At 38.9% G+C, this 18,417-nt stretch overlaps 1 protein-coding gene across 1 annotated transcript in view; it reads right to left on the reverse strand.

Annotated features, from left to right (window-relative positions):
• PKP2 (plakophilin 2) overlaps window positions 1-18,417 on the reverse strand; it is a 44,416-nt gene that overhangs the window by 16,182 nt on the left and 9,817 nt on the right. The window contains exons 3-6 of the mRNA XM_051608236.1: window positions 17,385-18,079; window positions 11,514-11,652; window positions 7,661-7,868; window positions 2,721-2,898 (exon numbers count right to left, since the gene is read on the reverse strand). Coding sequence (XP_051464196.1) covers window positions 2,721-2,898; window positions 7,661-7,868; window positions 11,514-11,652; window positions 17,385-18,079 — 1,220 coding nt within the window. The remainder of the gene's footprint in view (window positions 1-2,720; window positions 2,899-7,660; window positions 7,869-11,513; window positions 11,653-17,384; window positions 18,080-18,417) is intronic.

Below are 18,417 nucleotides of genomic sequence, written 5' to 3' on the forward strand. Positions count from 1 at the left end.
AGATTTCATTATGGGTAGGTTAATGTTTCCCTGTATTTGCTTTTGAGCTATCAGAGTAAATAGAAGTTAATTATTATTTAGAGATGAAGTTAATTAGTAGTTCATGGGCTGACAGGAATTCCTGCAGAAGAAGGTACTTTATTGTTAAATATTTTGTATAGCTAAAAATTCATTTGTCTTCTGAAACCACATTAGTCAGATATGGAGTTGTTTGTACAGTAAAAATTCATACAATACAGACAACTACTCTGCTATAGGACATGTTAGCAAATCAGGGATGTGTAAGGCAAAGCCGGGCTGCTTCCCAGCCTCTAAATTTCAAACTTAATTCCTTGTACTTTACTAAGAAGAGTTTAAAACTCAGGCCATGACTTCACACTCATGCATTATCCATTAATTGTTTCAAACTATGTCCTTTCATGCATTTTAGAAAGTGTAAACAAAAGACATACATCTCTGATACTCGTATTTATATTTATTGAATGTGCAATGGCTTCGAACTCACAAAGGACCACAACTTTACTGACTGTTATTTTTAAAGGTGATTTTATGAAATATGTGATTTTTATAATTCAGTCAGTTAGGGGTGTATTTACTGAGGCCTTTGGTGTTTCTCTGTAGCAGCTGTCACTGTGTTCATGAAGCTATTAGCAGACTACAATAGTAAATACACATCTGTACATCTATTCATTCACCCCATGGCTGCAGCCTGGCCTCAGTTTACTTGAACTTGTGCAAAAGGTTGGACAGGGCTTAGTGTGGTCTAAAAAAAGACTTTTTCCTAATTTAGGTAAAGTTATTTTCCAACCAGTTTAGCTATAGATGATGATATATGAAAGTAAGTATCTTCGGCAGCAGCTGAAAACTGAACACTTCTCTGTGCTTCTAGGTACCATGTCCCCTTTCCTCTATTTAGATGAGAAGTAACTATGGCTCGAGATTAACTCTATGTATTTATCCAAAGGGTCCTTGGAGATGCTATTGAATGTACCTACTAGTCGTGGTTTATATGCGGCATAGGAAAAAAGAGTGACTTGGCCACTGCTGAGCATGTTCTGGTTACTACCTAAAGGCCTGCTCCCATGCCTGGTAAAGCTGGTATGACTCAGCAGGTATTACACCAGGTGAGCAGAACTTACCCAGCACAAATAGCAGAGAACACTGTGGTCCATTAACATCTAGTATCGCTGTAGAGGAAAATGATTTTTCAGGCTCTGGAAATAAAATTCCAGGTACACAAGCACTTCACTTGTCCCACTGATGGTCCTATGACACCAGAACCAACCCTTCAAGTTTGTCAGTCTTTCAGTAGCCCAAATGTTACTTACAGGGCTATACAATAGTAAAGTGTAAAGAGAAGCCGGGAGAGAAAGCTGCCAAGTTTGTGGTTCATATGGGAAATGTTAACACTCCTAGGCATCTGACCCGGAGACTGCTCATCACAATGAGTTATCCACTGTAAACAGCATTACCACTGCTTGAACAAAACATAAATGACAAAAGATTCTGTTGAGTCTACCCTGAAACAGTGATTCCTATTACTGCCTATAACTGTGTTTTGCTCCAGCACAACTAAATTGTGTTTCAGAGAAATAAACCTTACAGCTTTACCTGCTATAGAGGTCTAGGACTCTTCATGGGGTTTTGTACTGTTATTTCCAACACATACAATCACACATCCATTCTGCCAGTCCAAATTATAGACACATACTCAAGCTATGTGTAAGAGTTTTAATTATTTTGAGTTTGTAGACTAGGCATATTTTTATGTGACTCCAGTGGGAAGACACTTATCATATTTCATAAACTTTAGAAACTATAATGAAGCAGGTATTGTTTATGGAAAAAGTATTAACAAAGTGGTTATAAATTATTATATGGGTCAAAGAACTTCACATCCTATGAAAGCGTCACTCTTGCATTAGTGCCAGCCCAACACATACCTTTATACCTCAGCTTTAAAACTCACCATGCTATACATCCTCTAGAGAACTGGTCACCCCAATGGGTGCACAAGACAGTCCATTGGGGTGTGGGAAGAAAATGTTTTTGCACCATTAATGAAAAAAATATTTAAAAAATGTAGAATAGTTTCTTTAATCTTTATATGATTCTTTTTAATTTCTGGCTTTATGTATATAATTTATAAATAAATATATACTCAGGGAGTGTTCTCCAAAGTTTTACTGATAGGGGTGTATGATCAAAAGTTTGAAGAACACTGCACTAGAGTCTTAAAATAACTTTAAAAGGTTCATATGGGTTTAAAGTTTCTTTTAAGTTTCTGTTAGCATATCTCCAGTGCTAATTTGTAATACCATCCCTACAATCATTTTTAAAAGTTTTTATTACTATCATCATCAAGCAGGGGCTAATACTATACATTATACCAACAACTGTTACTCAGTGAAGGATATCTTTGACTTTGCTACAATGCACTGCAAACAGACCTCTGATTACTATCTTCTGTTATGGATATACTCAGTCTGTGGAGCACCCATCAGATGAATATATAGGAGCATTTCAAAGAAAGCTGTTTTCATGGTACTTCATGCAGTTATTCTTCTAGCCCGATACACAGAAAGCATTTCAAACTATGATCTGTACGCAAAATATTCTCTTGGAGGCAAAGAAAATTTCTAAGAAATTTCAAAGAAAATAAGCCTGTAGGCCTACTTATCATCACTGTTGTTCTAGCTGGCTGTATACTGAGTGCTCACCTCAAGCATCCTGTGGCATTGTAGAAGATATCAGGGTCAGGTAAAACACTTGACTTTGGGTAATCTCGATCTGGCCAGCCCGAGTAAGGGATGAGAACAGCTTCAGTCAGCGTTGGCAGGGCTTCTCTAATCAGCAGGTGCTTCAGTTGGTCATTGGAAGACAAATTCCACAACAAACCTGCAATACCCAAATTAACATGAGAGTGGCAAAAGACTCCCCCACAGTCTGAAAGACTTAATCTCAATCTCCAAGCTAATGAGTGAAAGCACCTGCCTGGCACTTGATATCCTGAAGAGAAGCAGAAGGGAGTGATAAGGGTTCAACAGCCCTGACTTGTGGACATGGAAATGGGGCAAAAGAAGGGGCACAATTATCCACATAATTAAAGTTAGATCTCTATATAGTTAGTCTAATGCCTGACTGAGAAGTGCAACTTTCCATGGCTCTGCGTGTTCATTGCCCATCTGCAGCAATCATCTTCTCCATTACCAAAGTAATACAAGCTAAACAGAGCCAACCACACCAACATCAGTGACCATTCTCCACACTTTCAGAGAGGAATATGCCGCTTCTGGATGCCTGGCAGGACTAGCTGCACTTCCAAGTACCAAGTAAAAACCAGTGAGCGGGAGAATAAACTTTCATGCGAAGGGGGTGAGTTTAAAATCTTTGGAAATCTGCTAGAAGACAGACAATGGCCATTACCAAGTTTCTCTAACACTTGATAGCAAAATTACTCATAGAAGAGAAAGCTGTGAAACACTGGTTAGCCGTTACAATCCAGACATGATTCACTAAACAAATCAATAACAAGGCTACACACTTTGTCTACTCACAATCTCCAAACACCAAAACAAATCTCAAATATAGACCTGTATAATTGATTCACTTTGCTTCTGTTCTATTCCAATAATTCTTTTTAAAGTATTCCTCCCCTGGAAAAAGACACGTATTTCTGCTTTTCACTACAAAGGCATTCATTGTTTCCCCAGCTTGCAGCTGCTACTCTACGTTTCACAGACCTCTTCCTCCAAACACTGGCAGAGTATTAGTGAATGTTTCTTTTGTATCTCCTTTCACTTTGAATTTAATTTCAGCTATTGTGGGCAACAGTAAAATTAAAGCAAAAGCCAGCCAGAAGCAGCCCATTCCTTCTTCTGGAATCAGCTCTTCAGCCTCTGAGTTGGGGAATGAAAGGAAGAATGTACTTTCCTGAAGGATAAGTAAGCCTCATAGGAAACCAGACAGGCATTGGTAAGGGAAGCAGGTTAAGACAGAATGGCACAAATGCAAGGGCACAAGGATAGAATATATATTGAAATAAACAAGCCAATTTTGAATTATAGACAGATACCTAGACTAGAACTGTCAGAACAGAATTTGAGATGTTGCTCACACTGTAGATTTTCCAACAGAAATCCTACCTTTACCCACAGGCACTGTCTCAGTGAGGTCAGAAAGATTTTCTCAGTGGCATCCTGGGTGTGGATGAATTTGTTCACATTAGAAAACGTCTTCAGGAGTGGGCTCCTTCCTTGCAGCTATGCTATAATGTATTAATAGGGGCATGGTTTTCCGTTAGATGGTTATTTGGGAAAATGGGTGGTTTTTCCTGTTAAATTTATGTTGCTTTCAATGACAGTTCTGTTTGTGCTGTAATCTTCGCTGCAGGCGAAATTTTCTTGGCTCCTGCATTGTCTCCCAGTGACATCCCCTCTTACTATTCAGGAGTAATATCATTCCTTTCCTAAGAGATTTGCAAGTTTTTTTGTACGTCAGAGGAAGGAGGGAGATTTTGGTTCCTTTTCTTGTATCAATTATTTTACAAATCTACTGATTTCAGTCGATGTGACCTTGAGGAGGTCTCATTCCCCCTAAGAAGGTGTAACAGAAGCACAGAAATTGTACAGAGAAACTGGGCAGCCATTTTCTACACAGAGTCATTAGGTGAACTGATCCACAGCAGCTTTCAAACCAGTGTCATAAGCACAAAGCCACAATGGTGGGGGCACTGGTTTGGTGCTTTTTGTGTGCTCTCCTGGGATGCACAGCCACAGGATGCAGCACTTGCTATAATCTGCATTTATCTCCATACACTTTCACTGGTTTCAGTCTTTTTGTAGGACAATGCAAGACACACTGCATGACTATGCTTAGGCTACATTCTTCAGCCTAGGTTCTGCAGAAAATACAGGCCATCAAGATATTCTTTGAGAATATATCATATGGCTTAATATCAGGCAAGCATTTGTATGTGTTAACACTACTGGTACTAATAAGCCAGTGACCTTAAAGATAAGCTTCTAAGGCTGAGATGTACTTATCTCATGTGCACAAATATGAGATCACATTTCTGACAGCTAATGAAGTAAAGTATGAGAAATCTTCTGAGTTTCAGAGTTTTAACTTCCTTCTCTCCAACAACTTCCTTATCTTTGTGTATTTTTGTCAGATCAACTGCTTTGGTACTATGCTTCTTGCACATGAGTAGAAACAAAAAGCTGTCCTCTGCTGAGCTTAGATATCTTTATTAATGAGTATCACATGGTTTCAATCGTTGGTGAGGAGTTTTTCACCAGAGTTCAGAGTGGTATTATCAGGTACCAGGGTTATTCTACTAATCTCTTATCATATCGCACATTTGGAATTTTCTAATTTACAGTCAAAGTAAGCAAGTAATAAGTACTATGTGAAAAGACAAATGGGCTTCTCTGGCTGCAAGGTTAATATTAAGTTAATATTCTCATAGCAATTCATTCAAACAGGCTTCCCTTTGCCCTGTAGGCTCCTTGCAGCTTCACGAGGAGATGGAAGAATTACTTGAGTGATGGCAAAAAGTATTCCCTGGTGCCATTTTCACCAGTGTTATTTCCTCCTGACTGTGCATTTGGTCTTGCACAGAGCAAGAAATACTTCTTTCTTGCTATATCATTAAAGCCATCCCTTGCAACTGATAGGTATGAAAGTATATAAAAATATTTTGCTTTATGCAAACTACAACATCCTGTTGAATATTATTTAAATATTTTGTTGGTGTCTTATAAGTTTCAGGAGTAAATATTCATGTTCAACAACAGCAGTAATCACAGAAAGAAGGTGCCCCTTCATCCATTTTCACACTGGTAGAGGGGAAGACAGTATTATTCACAATAGCTGTATGTTTTTTCCTCACAAACAGTCACAGCTCTTGTCAAAAATTATGAAATTGCTGGCAAGAAAAAAAGCCTTAGCTTCCAGGCCACAGTACCACCATTTTCACTGCTTCCTTCATTGGTGTGTAATAGCACTGAGAGACACACACAATAAAAAAAGTCACCAAGTGACCCAATTCTGCATCTGATGAATGTGAAAAAAACTTTAAAACATTTTAATTTGCAGAGCTGTAGAACTGAGGCAAAAAAGCCAACAATGCAAAGCTTTTTTCTCCAGCTTAGGGAGCACAGTATTTCAAATACTTAAAAGAATGCAGAATTACAGAGGGTCTCAACACGCCCTTGCTTCAAGGCAGGGCTGCTTGACACCTTCTGTAACTTTTAAAGCACTGCTATTTTAATAGCTTGTGTTCCTGGTATCTTTAAAGATCCCTTGAAATAAATTGCTATTTATTCACTCATAACATCTTCTTCCATTTGTAAAATACAAGCCTGCTCTTCCTTTGCAATGCTAACTAGAATGAATATGGGTCACAAGCATTTGACTTCCTAGAGATAGACTATGGTCAAATTGGGAGTGCAGGGATGAAGTGGTGAGAGTTTCGTAACTGACTTCTGCAAAGTGAACAGGGCAGGAGCCACAGGTTTCTTTGTGAGCAATGGTGGACATTTCCTCCCACCATTCCTTCTGCTACATTGATGTACAATAAGAATTGTAATATGGGGTTTCTGATCAAAATTGCAATGGGCTCTACTCCTTTTTAACAGCTCTTCTTCAAGAACGGTGGAACTAAAAGGATGAGAACATAAGTCCTGCAAAGACTGAATCCAGAATGCAGGTCACTCCCTTGACGGTGTCATACCATCTTTACAGACAAACGGATGTCTTGCAGGAATTGTCTCCCTTGCACACAGAAAGCAAACACACTGTTTTGAGTTTTCTGCTTGTCACAGATCTCAGAAGACAGACTCTGAGGTATACACAGACAGGAGTGAGACAGCTCACAACAGAAATTTGGGGCAATAGGGTTTGCGGAAAGTAGAACAACCACTTACTACCCACAGCACCTGGCAGTTTGGGGGGACAGTTTTCAACAAGGAGTTCCCAGTAAGAACCACGAGCATAGTGTCAAAAGATGAGGGCTGAGCTGCTGCATAAATAGCAGGCATTAATTATGGCCCCAGACACCTCTGGGATTGCTGCTATCACTGCTTATCAAAATGGTTCTACAGAATTTGCTTTTTCAAGCCTAACCTTTTTTTTTTTTTTTTTAATATCTGGGACTTTAAGCTTCCTGCAAATGAGCAGACATTAAGAAAAATTCCTCACTGTAAGGGTGGTGAGACACTGGAACAGGTTGTGGGAAATCCCACAGGGAAACTGTGGATGCCCACTTCCTGGAATTGTTCAAGGCCAGGTTGAATGGGCCTTTGAGCAACCTGGTATAGTGGGAAGTGTCCCTGTCTGGGGAGGGAACTCCTGGCAGGGGAGTTGGAACTAGGTGATCTTCAAAGTTCCTTCCAACCCAAACCATACTATAATTCTATGATTTCTGAAGAAGCTTTAAGAGAGGAAGTTGCAGGTCCTAGTCTCTTCTTACTGTCTTAAACACCGGTCATGAGTAAAGACCTTGGAATTTCACCCTGAGGGAAGAGCTTAGAATAGGTGACAATGTTATTGCATTTAGTCACTTAAACATTGTCGTAAGTAAACAATCATGCACCTCTCAGGGACAGCTTGTGAATTACTTAAAGCACTTCATGCTTGTCTGCACAGAAAACAGTACCTGTTATTTGCTTTTTAGTCTCTATATCCTTGGTGTGGCGGAGCAGGCGGAGCAAGAGTGGGATCCCTTTCTGCTCTGACACTTCCAGTTTGTTGTCATTATCCTCATATACCAAGTTTCTCAGAGCACCACATGCTGCCCGCTGAATGTCCTCGTTCTGAACATCAAGAAGCTGTAAAAGTCTGGAGATACCACCAAGTGAGAAAACCTGTGAGGAAAACAAAGTACAGCTGAGAATAGTTAGATTCTGTAAATTACAAACTCTATCCTCTCTGCCAGCAAACCATTAATTAGTCATAAGGACATGTAAATTTGCTCCTATTTGAAAGACTTGAAACATAGCTCATTAATCATTTGGACATGACTGCTAACTTCTGAGTGTTCATATGAATCATAGTTAAAATCCACAACTAAGGGAGGCATCATATTTTAATAATTAATGTAAGAGAATGAAACTAAATCTCTTCCAGCTTTGCTGAAGATTTGTACTGACAAGATGTTTAATTGTTCTGTATTTTCACTTCCATGTTGGTGAAATGGATATTTGAGACTTAAATCTGTAACATTTATAAACTGCTTTGAGATTTCCACATGTAAAATGTTCCTGATGTCCCACGTTTGTGTTTTGTTTTGTTTGTTTTTTTTTCTCAGCAGCCAGCCTGATGGAAAGACAGTATTTTTCTCCATTAACTTCTGTGTATGTGTTGAAAGTGTTTTCAATAAGAATACTTTATATTTAGTACTTCTTATCAGTGACATACTGAGAAAAAAAACAGTCCACTAGTAAACTTCAAAATGTAGACCATTAAACATTGTAAGCTAGTTAACTACTGAACCACCCATATTTGAAAAAGACTACTTTTCAGTGCCTAATTCTTTAGAAAATGAGGTTTTGGCCTGAATGAACGAAGAATAAGAAGATATTATTTTACAGCAGCTGTATGGAAACAAAGTTTCCAAGTTCTACATGTTGTGGCAAATGATGAACCCCATATAAACTGTGATGTGGCATAAGCAAGCCTTGGCTCATCTAGGAGTGAGTTTACTACAGAAAATACCTTACATTCATGTACCATTGAGGGCAGTTTGCTTCAGCATCTCAAAATGTGATACGGTTTTGTGGACAAACTCATCCTTGTGTAGAATCAACAGTATGTGAAAGACTTAGATATCTGATACAACTGTTTTGAGTAGTCCCAGAGTTCAATGATGAAAAGAATTCAATACAACCAACAGGTGTTGGCAAGACAAAGAAATAAAATGTAAGAAAGCCTTTTGCCCTTCATGCCACAGCAAACTACACTACTTATCTGCCTTTCCTCTGATTCTGTTGTACAAAAGGCACAGTTTCGTGCTGTTGCACTGCTGACCTGATTCCTCCTGATTTAACAATCATCTAGATGCTAACAGAATGAAATATAGAAATACGTATTTTGAAGTGGAGCATAGAACATGCTGAAGGCTCACTGACCTATTTTATTACAGTAGATAAAGTCATTTTGACACCAATACTTTAGCTGGTTAGTTCTAAAAAAAAATTATGCAGACTTCCTGTTGATAATTTTAAGGGATTTATAGTTCTTGTAAAAGAAGTGGTATTATTTTAACCTAATGTGCAGATAATTTACAAGATCTATTGATTGGTCTGTCTGAATTGTCATCAGGAGACAAAATTCACCAAAATACTGTAAGACCACAGTTGTCTTTCTTCATAAGAATAAGAATAGCCACTAGACCTATCTATCAAGTATCTGGGGACAAAGCATTGGGAGACACAGAAAAGGATTGCAGGTTGAAAGGCTAAAAAGGGGAAACAGGACAGTGCCAACGTGAACAAGCCTGATGGGCACCAAACAGAAAAACTCAGCCAAGATATGTGGGATAGACAGGAAAACAGAAGGCGGCTTCAGGCTGACTGCTCCAATTTTGAACTCTTCTATTCATCCACTTGTATTTCAGGGAAGCTGCCTGAAAGAGGTCTGAGTAATAAATAACCTTCAAACATTCAGTTCTGAAGCTTTGTCCTCAGGCTGAAGTTAAAGCTGCAAATAGAGAGAAGTTTAAGGTCTTGCACCTGGGAACACATAATCCAGAAAGTGCAGTTCAGACTGGGATCCATCTGGCTGGAGAGCAGCCCTGCTGAAAGAGACCTGGGGGTCTTTGTAGATAACAGGCTCAACATGAGTGAACAGTGTGCTGCAGCAGCAAAGAAAGCCAATGGGATGCTTGGCTGCATCAACAAGGGCATCACCAGCAGAGATAAAGAAGTCACCATCCCACTATATCTAGCACTTGTCAGACCACACCTGGAGTATAGTGTTCAGTTTTGGTCCCCGCTCTACAAAAAGGACGTGGACAGGCTGGAGAGGGTTCAGAGAAGGACCACAAGGATGGTCAGAGGACTGGAGGGCCTGCCATATGAGGAGAGGCTGAGAAAACTGGGTTTGTTCAGCCATGAGAAAAGAAGGCTCTGGGGAGACTTCAATACTATGTGCCAGTACTTAAAGGGTGGCTACCAAGAAGATGGAGACTCCCTATTTACGAGGAGTCACATGGAAAAAACAAGGGGTAATGGGCACAAGTTGCTCCTGGGGAGATTCCAGTTGGACACATGAGGTAAATTTTTCACCATGAGGACAGTCAAACATTGGAATAGTCTCTCCAGGGAAGTGGTAGATTCTTCCACATTGGACAGTTTTAAGTCTCAGCTTGACAGGGTGCTGAGCCATCTCATACAAACTATAGTAGTACCTAGAAAGGTTGGACCAGATGATCCCTGAGGTCCCTTCCAACCTGGCATTCTATGATTCTATTAATTTTACTGGTGTTCTGTTTTTCCAAAACAGGCTTTGTGAAGCAACTTAAAACTACCAAAAGACTGAGTGATATTTGGCTGTCACTGAGCTGGACTGCATACATTAATTTGGAGTTAAGGCTGAGATTACGTATGAATAATTCCGAGCAAATGACAGAACAAAGCGGGTGTAAGAATGTTTTTTAAAATGACTGAAGTTAACAACCACCTTATACATTACTGTACAGAAATGTTCAACAAGAGAGCCATAATTGTGCTCAATAGTGAAATTTAAAGAAAAGGAAGAAGGGAATATTTTTAATATACCTTTTTCTGTTGCAAGACACTTAACAAGCTTGCTTAATCCAAACAATGTATTAATGCATTTCTGCAGTCCCAACAAGCCCTTACTAGTTTGGCTAATCTAAACAATATATTAGCACATTCATGCAGTCCTAGCAAACCCTGAAGCTTCTATAAATTTGCACTGTACTCCCAAATACTATATTTCTGGGATATTTCTGTATTAATGAGAGACAGGATCAATTATACTGACAAAAAGTCCAGATTCTATGACTTACTCATAGAGGCTAAAAGAACTACGTTCATTTAGCCTGGAAAAGAGGAGACTAAATGAGTATACACTTAATAGCCATAACACATATGAAAAAAAAAACCAACATTACAAAAGGGAAAGAAAATACACATTTTGTCCATATCCATCAAGATAGGACAGAAACTAATCAACTTAGTTTTGTAAAAGGGAGATGTAACCTTAGGGGTAACTGGTTAGAGAAGTAAAGCTCTTTGCCTACAGGAGGTTGTAGGATCCTAATTGATGTGACTTTTCAAAAGTTGATACCTGTAATTACAGACAGTTTGGGTGAATTCTTGATGTCCCTTCTTACCCTACACTTCCATGTTTCCTATCACAAAACCCTGAAGACCAAAAACTCAACATCAGTATCCTACAAGGATTTTTTCATGTTGGCACACAGTGCCATACAGTATAGAAAGTTATTTGCCCTGTCTTATTGTAGCTCACATAAAAATACTTACTTTTCTTCTGGCATCTGCTTTCTGGAAGCACTCATGCTGTATGAAAGTCACTGCAGCAAGAATCCTAGGTGTGGACTGTGTATTTTCACTCTTCAGTATGCTCACTGCACGCTCCAGAGTCATCTCCCCTTCTGGGCTCCTTAAAAGTACAGGCAGAGGAAATATAGTGAAGTGTGACTGCAGAAAAATCATCATTTAGTCTGTGAAATTCCTTGTAATATCAAGTTTTTTGTATTTTTCAAGTAACTTCAGATTTTCTTAGAAAAATATTTCCTTTCCAGTAGCTGAAAATACTATAAAAGCTTTAAGAGACACTAATACTCTGTCTGGGGGAGAGACAATCATAAATGGAAGTGCTGCCACAATGAGAGGCTCTGGACAAAGCAAGTCATGCTTCAAATTATAAAAACACAACGGAAACAACAGTGGATGAAGATCCAAACAGGGCCATAATGAAATTAGAATGTCTTTTACTAAACATGAAGATACTTTTATGTTTTTCTCAGTAATGTGATGATTGCTTTTTAATATTTGTTTTCATGCCTTTCTTCAGTTTTTCAGTTCCCAGACTACCTATAAGCAGCACTCAGTACCTGCTTTTTTCAAGCTTATAGAAGTTGTTCTAAATTGAAATAGATGGGCAAAGCCTTTTTTCCAGACAAAATAGAAGTACCACTCAGTTAAATCAAATATTGACATCGCCTGTGGCAGGATTAAAAAGATGCGTGGCCACTTTCCTCCCAACTTCCAGCATGTTTGCTTGAATTATAATTGTGTTAGACAAGCATGTAAAAAACTGGAAAGAGAGGTCACCAGACACTTTTTCCCCCCCCCAGTAAATGGAACATAAAACAATTAATGGCACAATCAGGTGCATTAACTTTGGGGCAGGTGGTTATGTTCCTTGGCCTTTTTGTTTAGTTTTTGTTTCAAATACTCTCCACCTAAAGAGAAATGGTCAGACAGGGATGAGTGGGCAGTCTATGAACCACAGTGAAACATGTAGTCATTGGTAAGAACTCCTTACTTTAGGGCTACCAGAATCAGAATGGTTGACTTGATAATCATCTCAGCAAGTGCATCTAAAAGTAGAATTTTTGACACAATTACCTTTTACATTAAAATAGGTGCCTGGGAAATAAATTTGCTTACATTGGAATTTGTTTTTGGTTTTGGTTTTTTTTTCCTTAAGCAGAAATATGAAATAATAAACAATGTTCTGAAAAGTGAAATACAGAATGTTTTGATACTCAAAAAGTATTCCTAAAGCATCTGTTCATGAACTGCACCAGGCAGAATTCACTCAGTTCTTCAGCTCTGAGACTGTCCCAATAATGAACTGGATGGAGTTAAAAAGCCTGGAAGTCCAGGCTTGCCCAGAATAGGCAGTGGAGGTGCAAGGTAGACAGGCAGATTTCTCACAGATAATCTTGCTATAAATGTGTTGAAATTTGACTCTCTCCCCCCAAATATGTATAACGAACTCATGAGAGTTCATGAGTCTTATGAGCTCTGAGACAAAAACGGATCTTGGTGAAATTTTTCTTGCCAGCTATACTGTAAATCAACATCTGCTGCTTGCTTTTGCTAAGAGAATTAATATGGCTGCAAGGATGACAAAAAAATTAAAAACAATTTTGATGCATCTGTTGGAAATGAAATTATACTCCTATACCCTAAGGTTTCCACCTGCCTTTATACTTCCCCTTGGTATAAATCATGTTATGTATCATCTTCTCCCCTCCTCTGAGTTACATGTTTTGAGCAAATATGCTGAATCTATAGGTGCTGAGGCATCCTTGTGCAAGACAAAGATGAAATGAAGGGGATAGGGTGTTGAGTATGTCAATGGAGAGGTTAAATCAAAGTGAAATTAGATAGAACTATGGTTAGTATCTCTTGTGCCTTGGTTTCTGGCCTGACAATGCTTATAGCTTCAAGATTTTCAGAGTTTACCTCAGCCCACATTTAAAACAAACTTGTTACTAAGTTACTCTAAGTTGCATGGCAGATGTACTGATCAGAAACTTGCTTAAAGATTGAGAACAGTGAGTAATAGAAAAAAGCAAGATCGTATTTCTTTTTCTTACTCTCTTCTAAGCGGAACAGAAAAACAGGCTTTTCAAGCTTTGGTTTTAGTCAGGTTTCTGAAATCAACAAGGATTTTGTGACCATTTAATATATGTACACACGTGAGCATGCCTACTTGCCTGTTAGTCACTGCAGTTATCTTTGGAGCCCTTTTCATTTACCTTCCACAGAGTGGCAGACATCTCCAGTGTATTGAGTTCTGGATTAACAGCAGAGAAGGACTCTATCCATGCACTTTCCACAGTCAAGACTGCTGCATGCATTGGTCCCTCATGGGATATCAGAGAATCTATGTGGGAACTCAGCCTCAGGATGCCAAGGATGACCAGAGCAGTAAAGGTCCATCAGCAGCGACTGCCAGGCTGAGAAAAATGCATCTACAGCCAGAGACCAAATTTCTAAGTGCTGCGTGTGCATTGTGCTAAGTGCTAGACCTGCACTGAGACTGAGAGCAGCACACCATTCACCAGAGTTATCCTTTCATGGCTCATATACCTTCATGTGCAGTAGCTAAAATCTTTCTTTCCTGCTGTGCACTGCCATACTAGGATTTCTCCTTATTGGGCAAAAAGAACATTGACTAAAGTTTTATCTGACAATAATAAAGGATCCAATATAACCTTTGACTCCCAATGGTATTCATGAAGTTGCAGCACCCTAGCAGTTGTCAAAAGAGAATTGGATGCAATGATTCCATCCTACCCTCAAAACACTTAAAAGCAGACTTAATAGCCATGTGGCTGATTAGCATGTGTAATGACAACAAGCGAATGGGCATTGGGGCAATGGTTGTTAAAACAATGACTTGATAAGTTCTGACTTCATCTTCATTTCCAGAATGTAAAATTTTTGAGATATAATACACTGAGTTGTCTAATCATTTTGTGACAGCTCTCAGCACATTTAGAGGTCAGATTCTGTAAGCAGCTGTTTCTCATACAGCTTCAGGCTGAATCCCTCTCTTTCTTAAGCCCTTCATATGAGGATGCTTTTAAGTGCTTCACTTTATCAGAACATACAAAGATAACATTTCTACATTCTGATTTTTCTACTTTGATTTCACAGCATGAGCTAACTCTTCTACAGAAAGACTGAAAATGCTTTTCAAATACTATGCACATTTATTCCACTTATCTTTAACCTTACACAACTATTTTACAGCCTCTTAATTTATCTTGGAAAGAGGCAAATTGTGATTTACATAAGAAAGTAGAATTTTCTGGAAAAATCAAATTATTCCAAAAACAGGCTTATCTTCTCTTCCCCCCAGCTCCACCATGGAGCAACAGCTAAGGGAGCAATAAATCAGATAATGCAACCTTAAAATCAACAAGAATGGGAAATGACAAGAAATGTGAAAGTCTCTAATGACTTCTTAAACAGAGAAGTCTTGTCAGAAGAAACTATTGTACTGCAGATGGCATGAAAGGCTTAAGTGAAATATCTCTGATTTGACAGCAATCTATACCCCAAAGCAAAATGTCCTCTCTTATGTTTTAAAACTTAATTCCACATAAAACTGTGCAGTAGATGTGGATGAATCAGAATGTAAAACAATCAAAATACAACTTCTGCATCAGGCCCTTCTAGAGAAACGAATTACAAGGGCAGTTAATAAATCTGTATTTTAAATGTCTGAAAACAGTAGTAATGTATGTGGATATCATACATCTTAGTACATGAGCATATATAACACATACTGACTTCAGTCAGTTAAAATTGCTGCAGTTTCTTCCTCATAATTTAAAACTCTAGTGGTGCAAATCTCTTGTGGAATTGTATTTTACATGTTGCTTTTCACCATCTTCTTCACAAATGTATTGCACAGAGACTTTTTAAAAACTTTGGGTAGAATAACAAGCCTCTCACTCCCCCAAAAACCTAGCTATGAAACTAAAGCAGAAGATAGGATCTTTGAAAATCTAAACAAGATACATAGAAGGTAAATTAGTCAGAAGTACTACGATAAATGAATTTTGTAAACATCTGCAAAAGGAACTTTAGAAGCTTTCAGAGCACCTCTAATTATATTCCCCTGTATTTTCCAGCAAAAGCTCAGTGTATGTAAAAACTGGCATTTAAGAAATTAAGCTGTCAAAACGATTTTCACTAGGTCACAAATCTTCCACCTGGAGCTCAGCATGGTCTTAAGCAAGCCACTTGCACAATGACTGAAGAACCCATATTTACATCTGCAGTTATGTAAAACACTTTGGTTGATATGCAGACAAGCAGACTGCAGTGTCTGCACCTGCAGAAGAACCGAAATTGCTTCTAGACAAAATTAAATATCAAAATTGCTTGTTGTGGTTCAGAAGCGGACTCAAAAATATGCTTAACGTTAAGTAAATTATTAAGTCAGTGGAATATATGCCTGTTTGTAAATTGTCTTCCTGAGAAACGAAGTCCTCCCAGCTGCCTATTTTCAACATCACTACTTCAAAATCTTTAGTTGCTGAGAGCTCTCAACTCTCATTTTTTCTGGATGTACTTAAAGACTGAATATTTGAGAGTCACATAATTAATATCAGATCTCTTAACTCCTGCCTCATCCAGAGGTGAAAATTTTGATCCAGATCATATATGGGCACAAGACCATATATGTTTGTAAATCTAGTCATAATGCACAACATGTAGTTGAGGACAGAAAATACAGGATCTGCACATAGCAGTGACATCAGATGATGCCTCATCTCACACAGCAGCAAATGTAGAAAAAGAAGAAAGATGGCCTTCAGAAATATGAACTTAAGAGCTACACAGTTACTGAAAAAGAGAGAGTTCTTAGTAACATGGTTATAATTTACTTACTATGATTAACTTACATAAGAAACTTTGGAATCCTACTGAATTAGGAAACAACAACAGAAACCACAGTAAACAGTGCAAGTAACCGTACCCTGTTTACCAAGTGTTTTGTTCTGTCCATTGAACCTTAAGAGATCTCAAAACATTCAGAGTTCTACTAAAATGAAAAAAAAATACACTCCTGAAGGCAATTTCAGAACCAATAGATTTTCTCTTTTGAAAATGAGCCCATTTCAGACAGTCCAAAATCTTTTCTGGAATGGAATTTCAGGGGGAAAATAAACAATTTTAAAAAAACAACCCAAATGCTTCTAAGATTTTAAACAATTTTCCTGAAGTCTGGAATTCAAATTAAGATAGTGTCCTCAGAGCAGGCAGGATCTCATGGTAGTGAGAAGCTCTGGGGTCCTCAGATTCAGAGCAGTTTATACTTGTTCTAGGGATGGATTGGTGCCATAGAGCTATGAGAAATTTCTGCCTGAGGTGTATAAAACCTAAAAATTTTCCTTGAAACCATGAAGAATTTTTAACTAGAAATTGTCAATCTGTCAAAAACTGCTGATTTCTGACCTATTTTTGTGAGAATCAGAACTGAAATCATCCAGTCTTATGAGCAAACAAAATTGCCAATGCATTATTGTGCATTGAGACTTAGGTTTTAAATTATTCAGTGACTAATTCGTGTCTCCTTACCAAAATGATCTGCTCTTGGCAAAAGGAGGTCCCAAACCTGAGCAGGAGGGGTGGATCCTGCAGTATGAACATGCACATACAGGTTTTCTTCCTTACCTCTGTTGCACTGGAAATGGATCTTTAAAAGCAAATCTACTTTCTGCATTCTCTCCACTGACAATTCTTACACTGTGCTGGCTGCTGAACCACAAGCCGTCAGTTTACTTTCTTTTTTAAAACACAGAGGTTCCTTTCAGCTGAGACACCCTTGAACCAAAACAGGTCCTGCATTGTGCTTACCCTAGCTGAGATCCATTGACGGTGACTTGTTCACTCTGCAGGAAACCATTCCTTCCTGCTGCTGCCATAGCAGCTGTCAAAGCCATCCTCTTCCCATCTGTTTCTGCGGCAACGCTGGCTATTGAAGCTGGCTGGGAAGCTTCCCTCCTATTCTGTGTGCTCCTGAAAGTAGTCTGGTACCAGCTGGACCTCAAAGATTGCCGGTTCTGAGACCCCAAATGGGACACAATTGGCGATCTCACTTGTCCCATTGCATTGCCTGAGGTCAGGAAGTTCTCCTTTTCCAAAAGGTTGGTCATACTGCGACTGTTGCCTGCTTGATGGTACAGAGGTACAGCGGGGCTGGGGTAGACACCATCAAAGACAGTATCATTAATAGCCCCCATGTGGGACTGTCTCTTAAAAGAACGTCCCCTGTTCACTGAATCACGAAGAGTGTAACCAACAATCTCAGACCGAGCGTATCTTGGTGGGACAGTCCCGCTGGATCTCCTGCTATCTCCGTATCTCATGGAGAATCCAGTTGAAATCCCTCCGTCATAGTGAAAATCATTGGACACATATGCCAGTCTTTCAGGACCTTGTTGGGGTGAAACCTCTAGTCTCTTCAGAGGCTGTCTTTGAGCTCTCTCTTCCATTGTTCTGTAAGTAATCCTTGTCCCCCAGCCATTTGTATAAGAAGATGGTGAGGCCACCTGTTCAAGGGTGCATAGAAGAACAGGAATCACCGTAAGATCACAGCATTTAGGATTAATAGCAAAGAATCAAACCAAAAAAGTAAAGATAAAAATTTGGAGGTCTGCTATCAGAATCAGAAAACAAAAGGTGAGTATCACCAAAACTGTGTATGAAATGGGATTCTGCAACACTTCTTTGTGCCTGCCTCATGAAGGTAATAAGTGGTAGTCTAAACATCAGGAGACAAAGTCTAAGCATCTAGTCTTCTGTTATTAACTCAAAATAGGTGTGCACAGTTTGTTTATTAATGGAGATTTTAGCTTCAGTTTGAAACTCCTTGGGGATCAACACCCAC

The sequence above is a fragment of the Apus apus genome, chromosome 1 (assembly GCF_020740795.1).
Source record: "Apus apus isolate bApuApu2 chromosome 1, bApuApu2.pri.cur, whole genome shotgun sequence".
NCBI lineage: Eukaryota > Metazoa > Chordata > Aves > Apodiformes > Apodidae > Apus > Apus apus.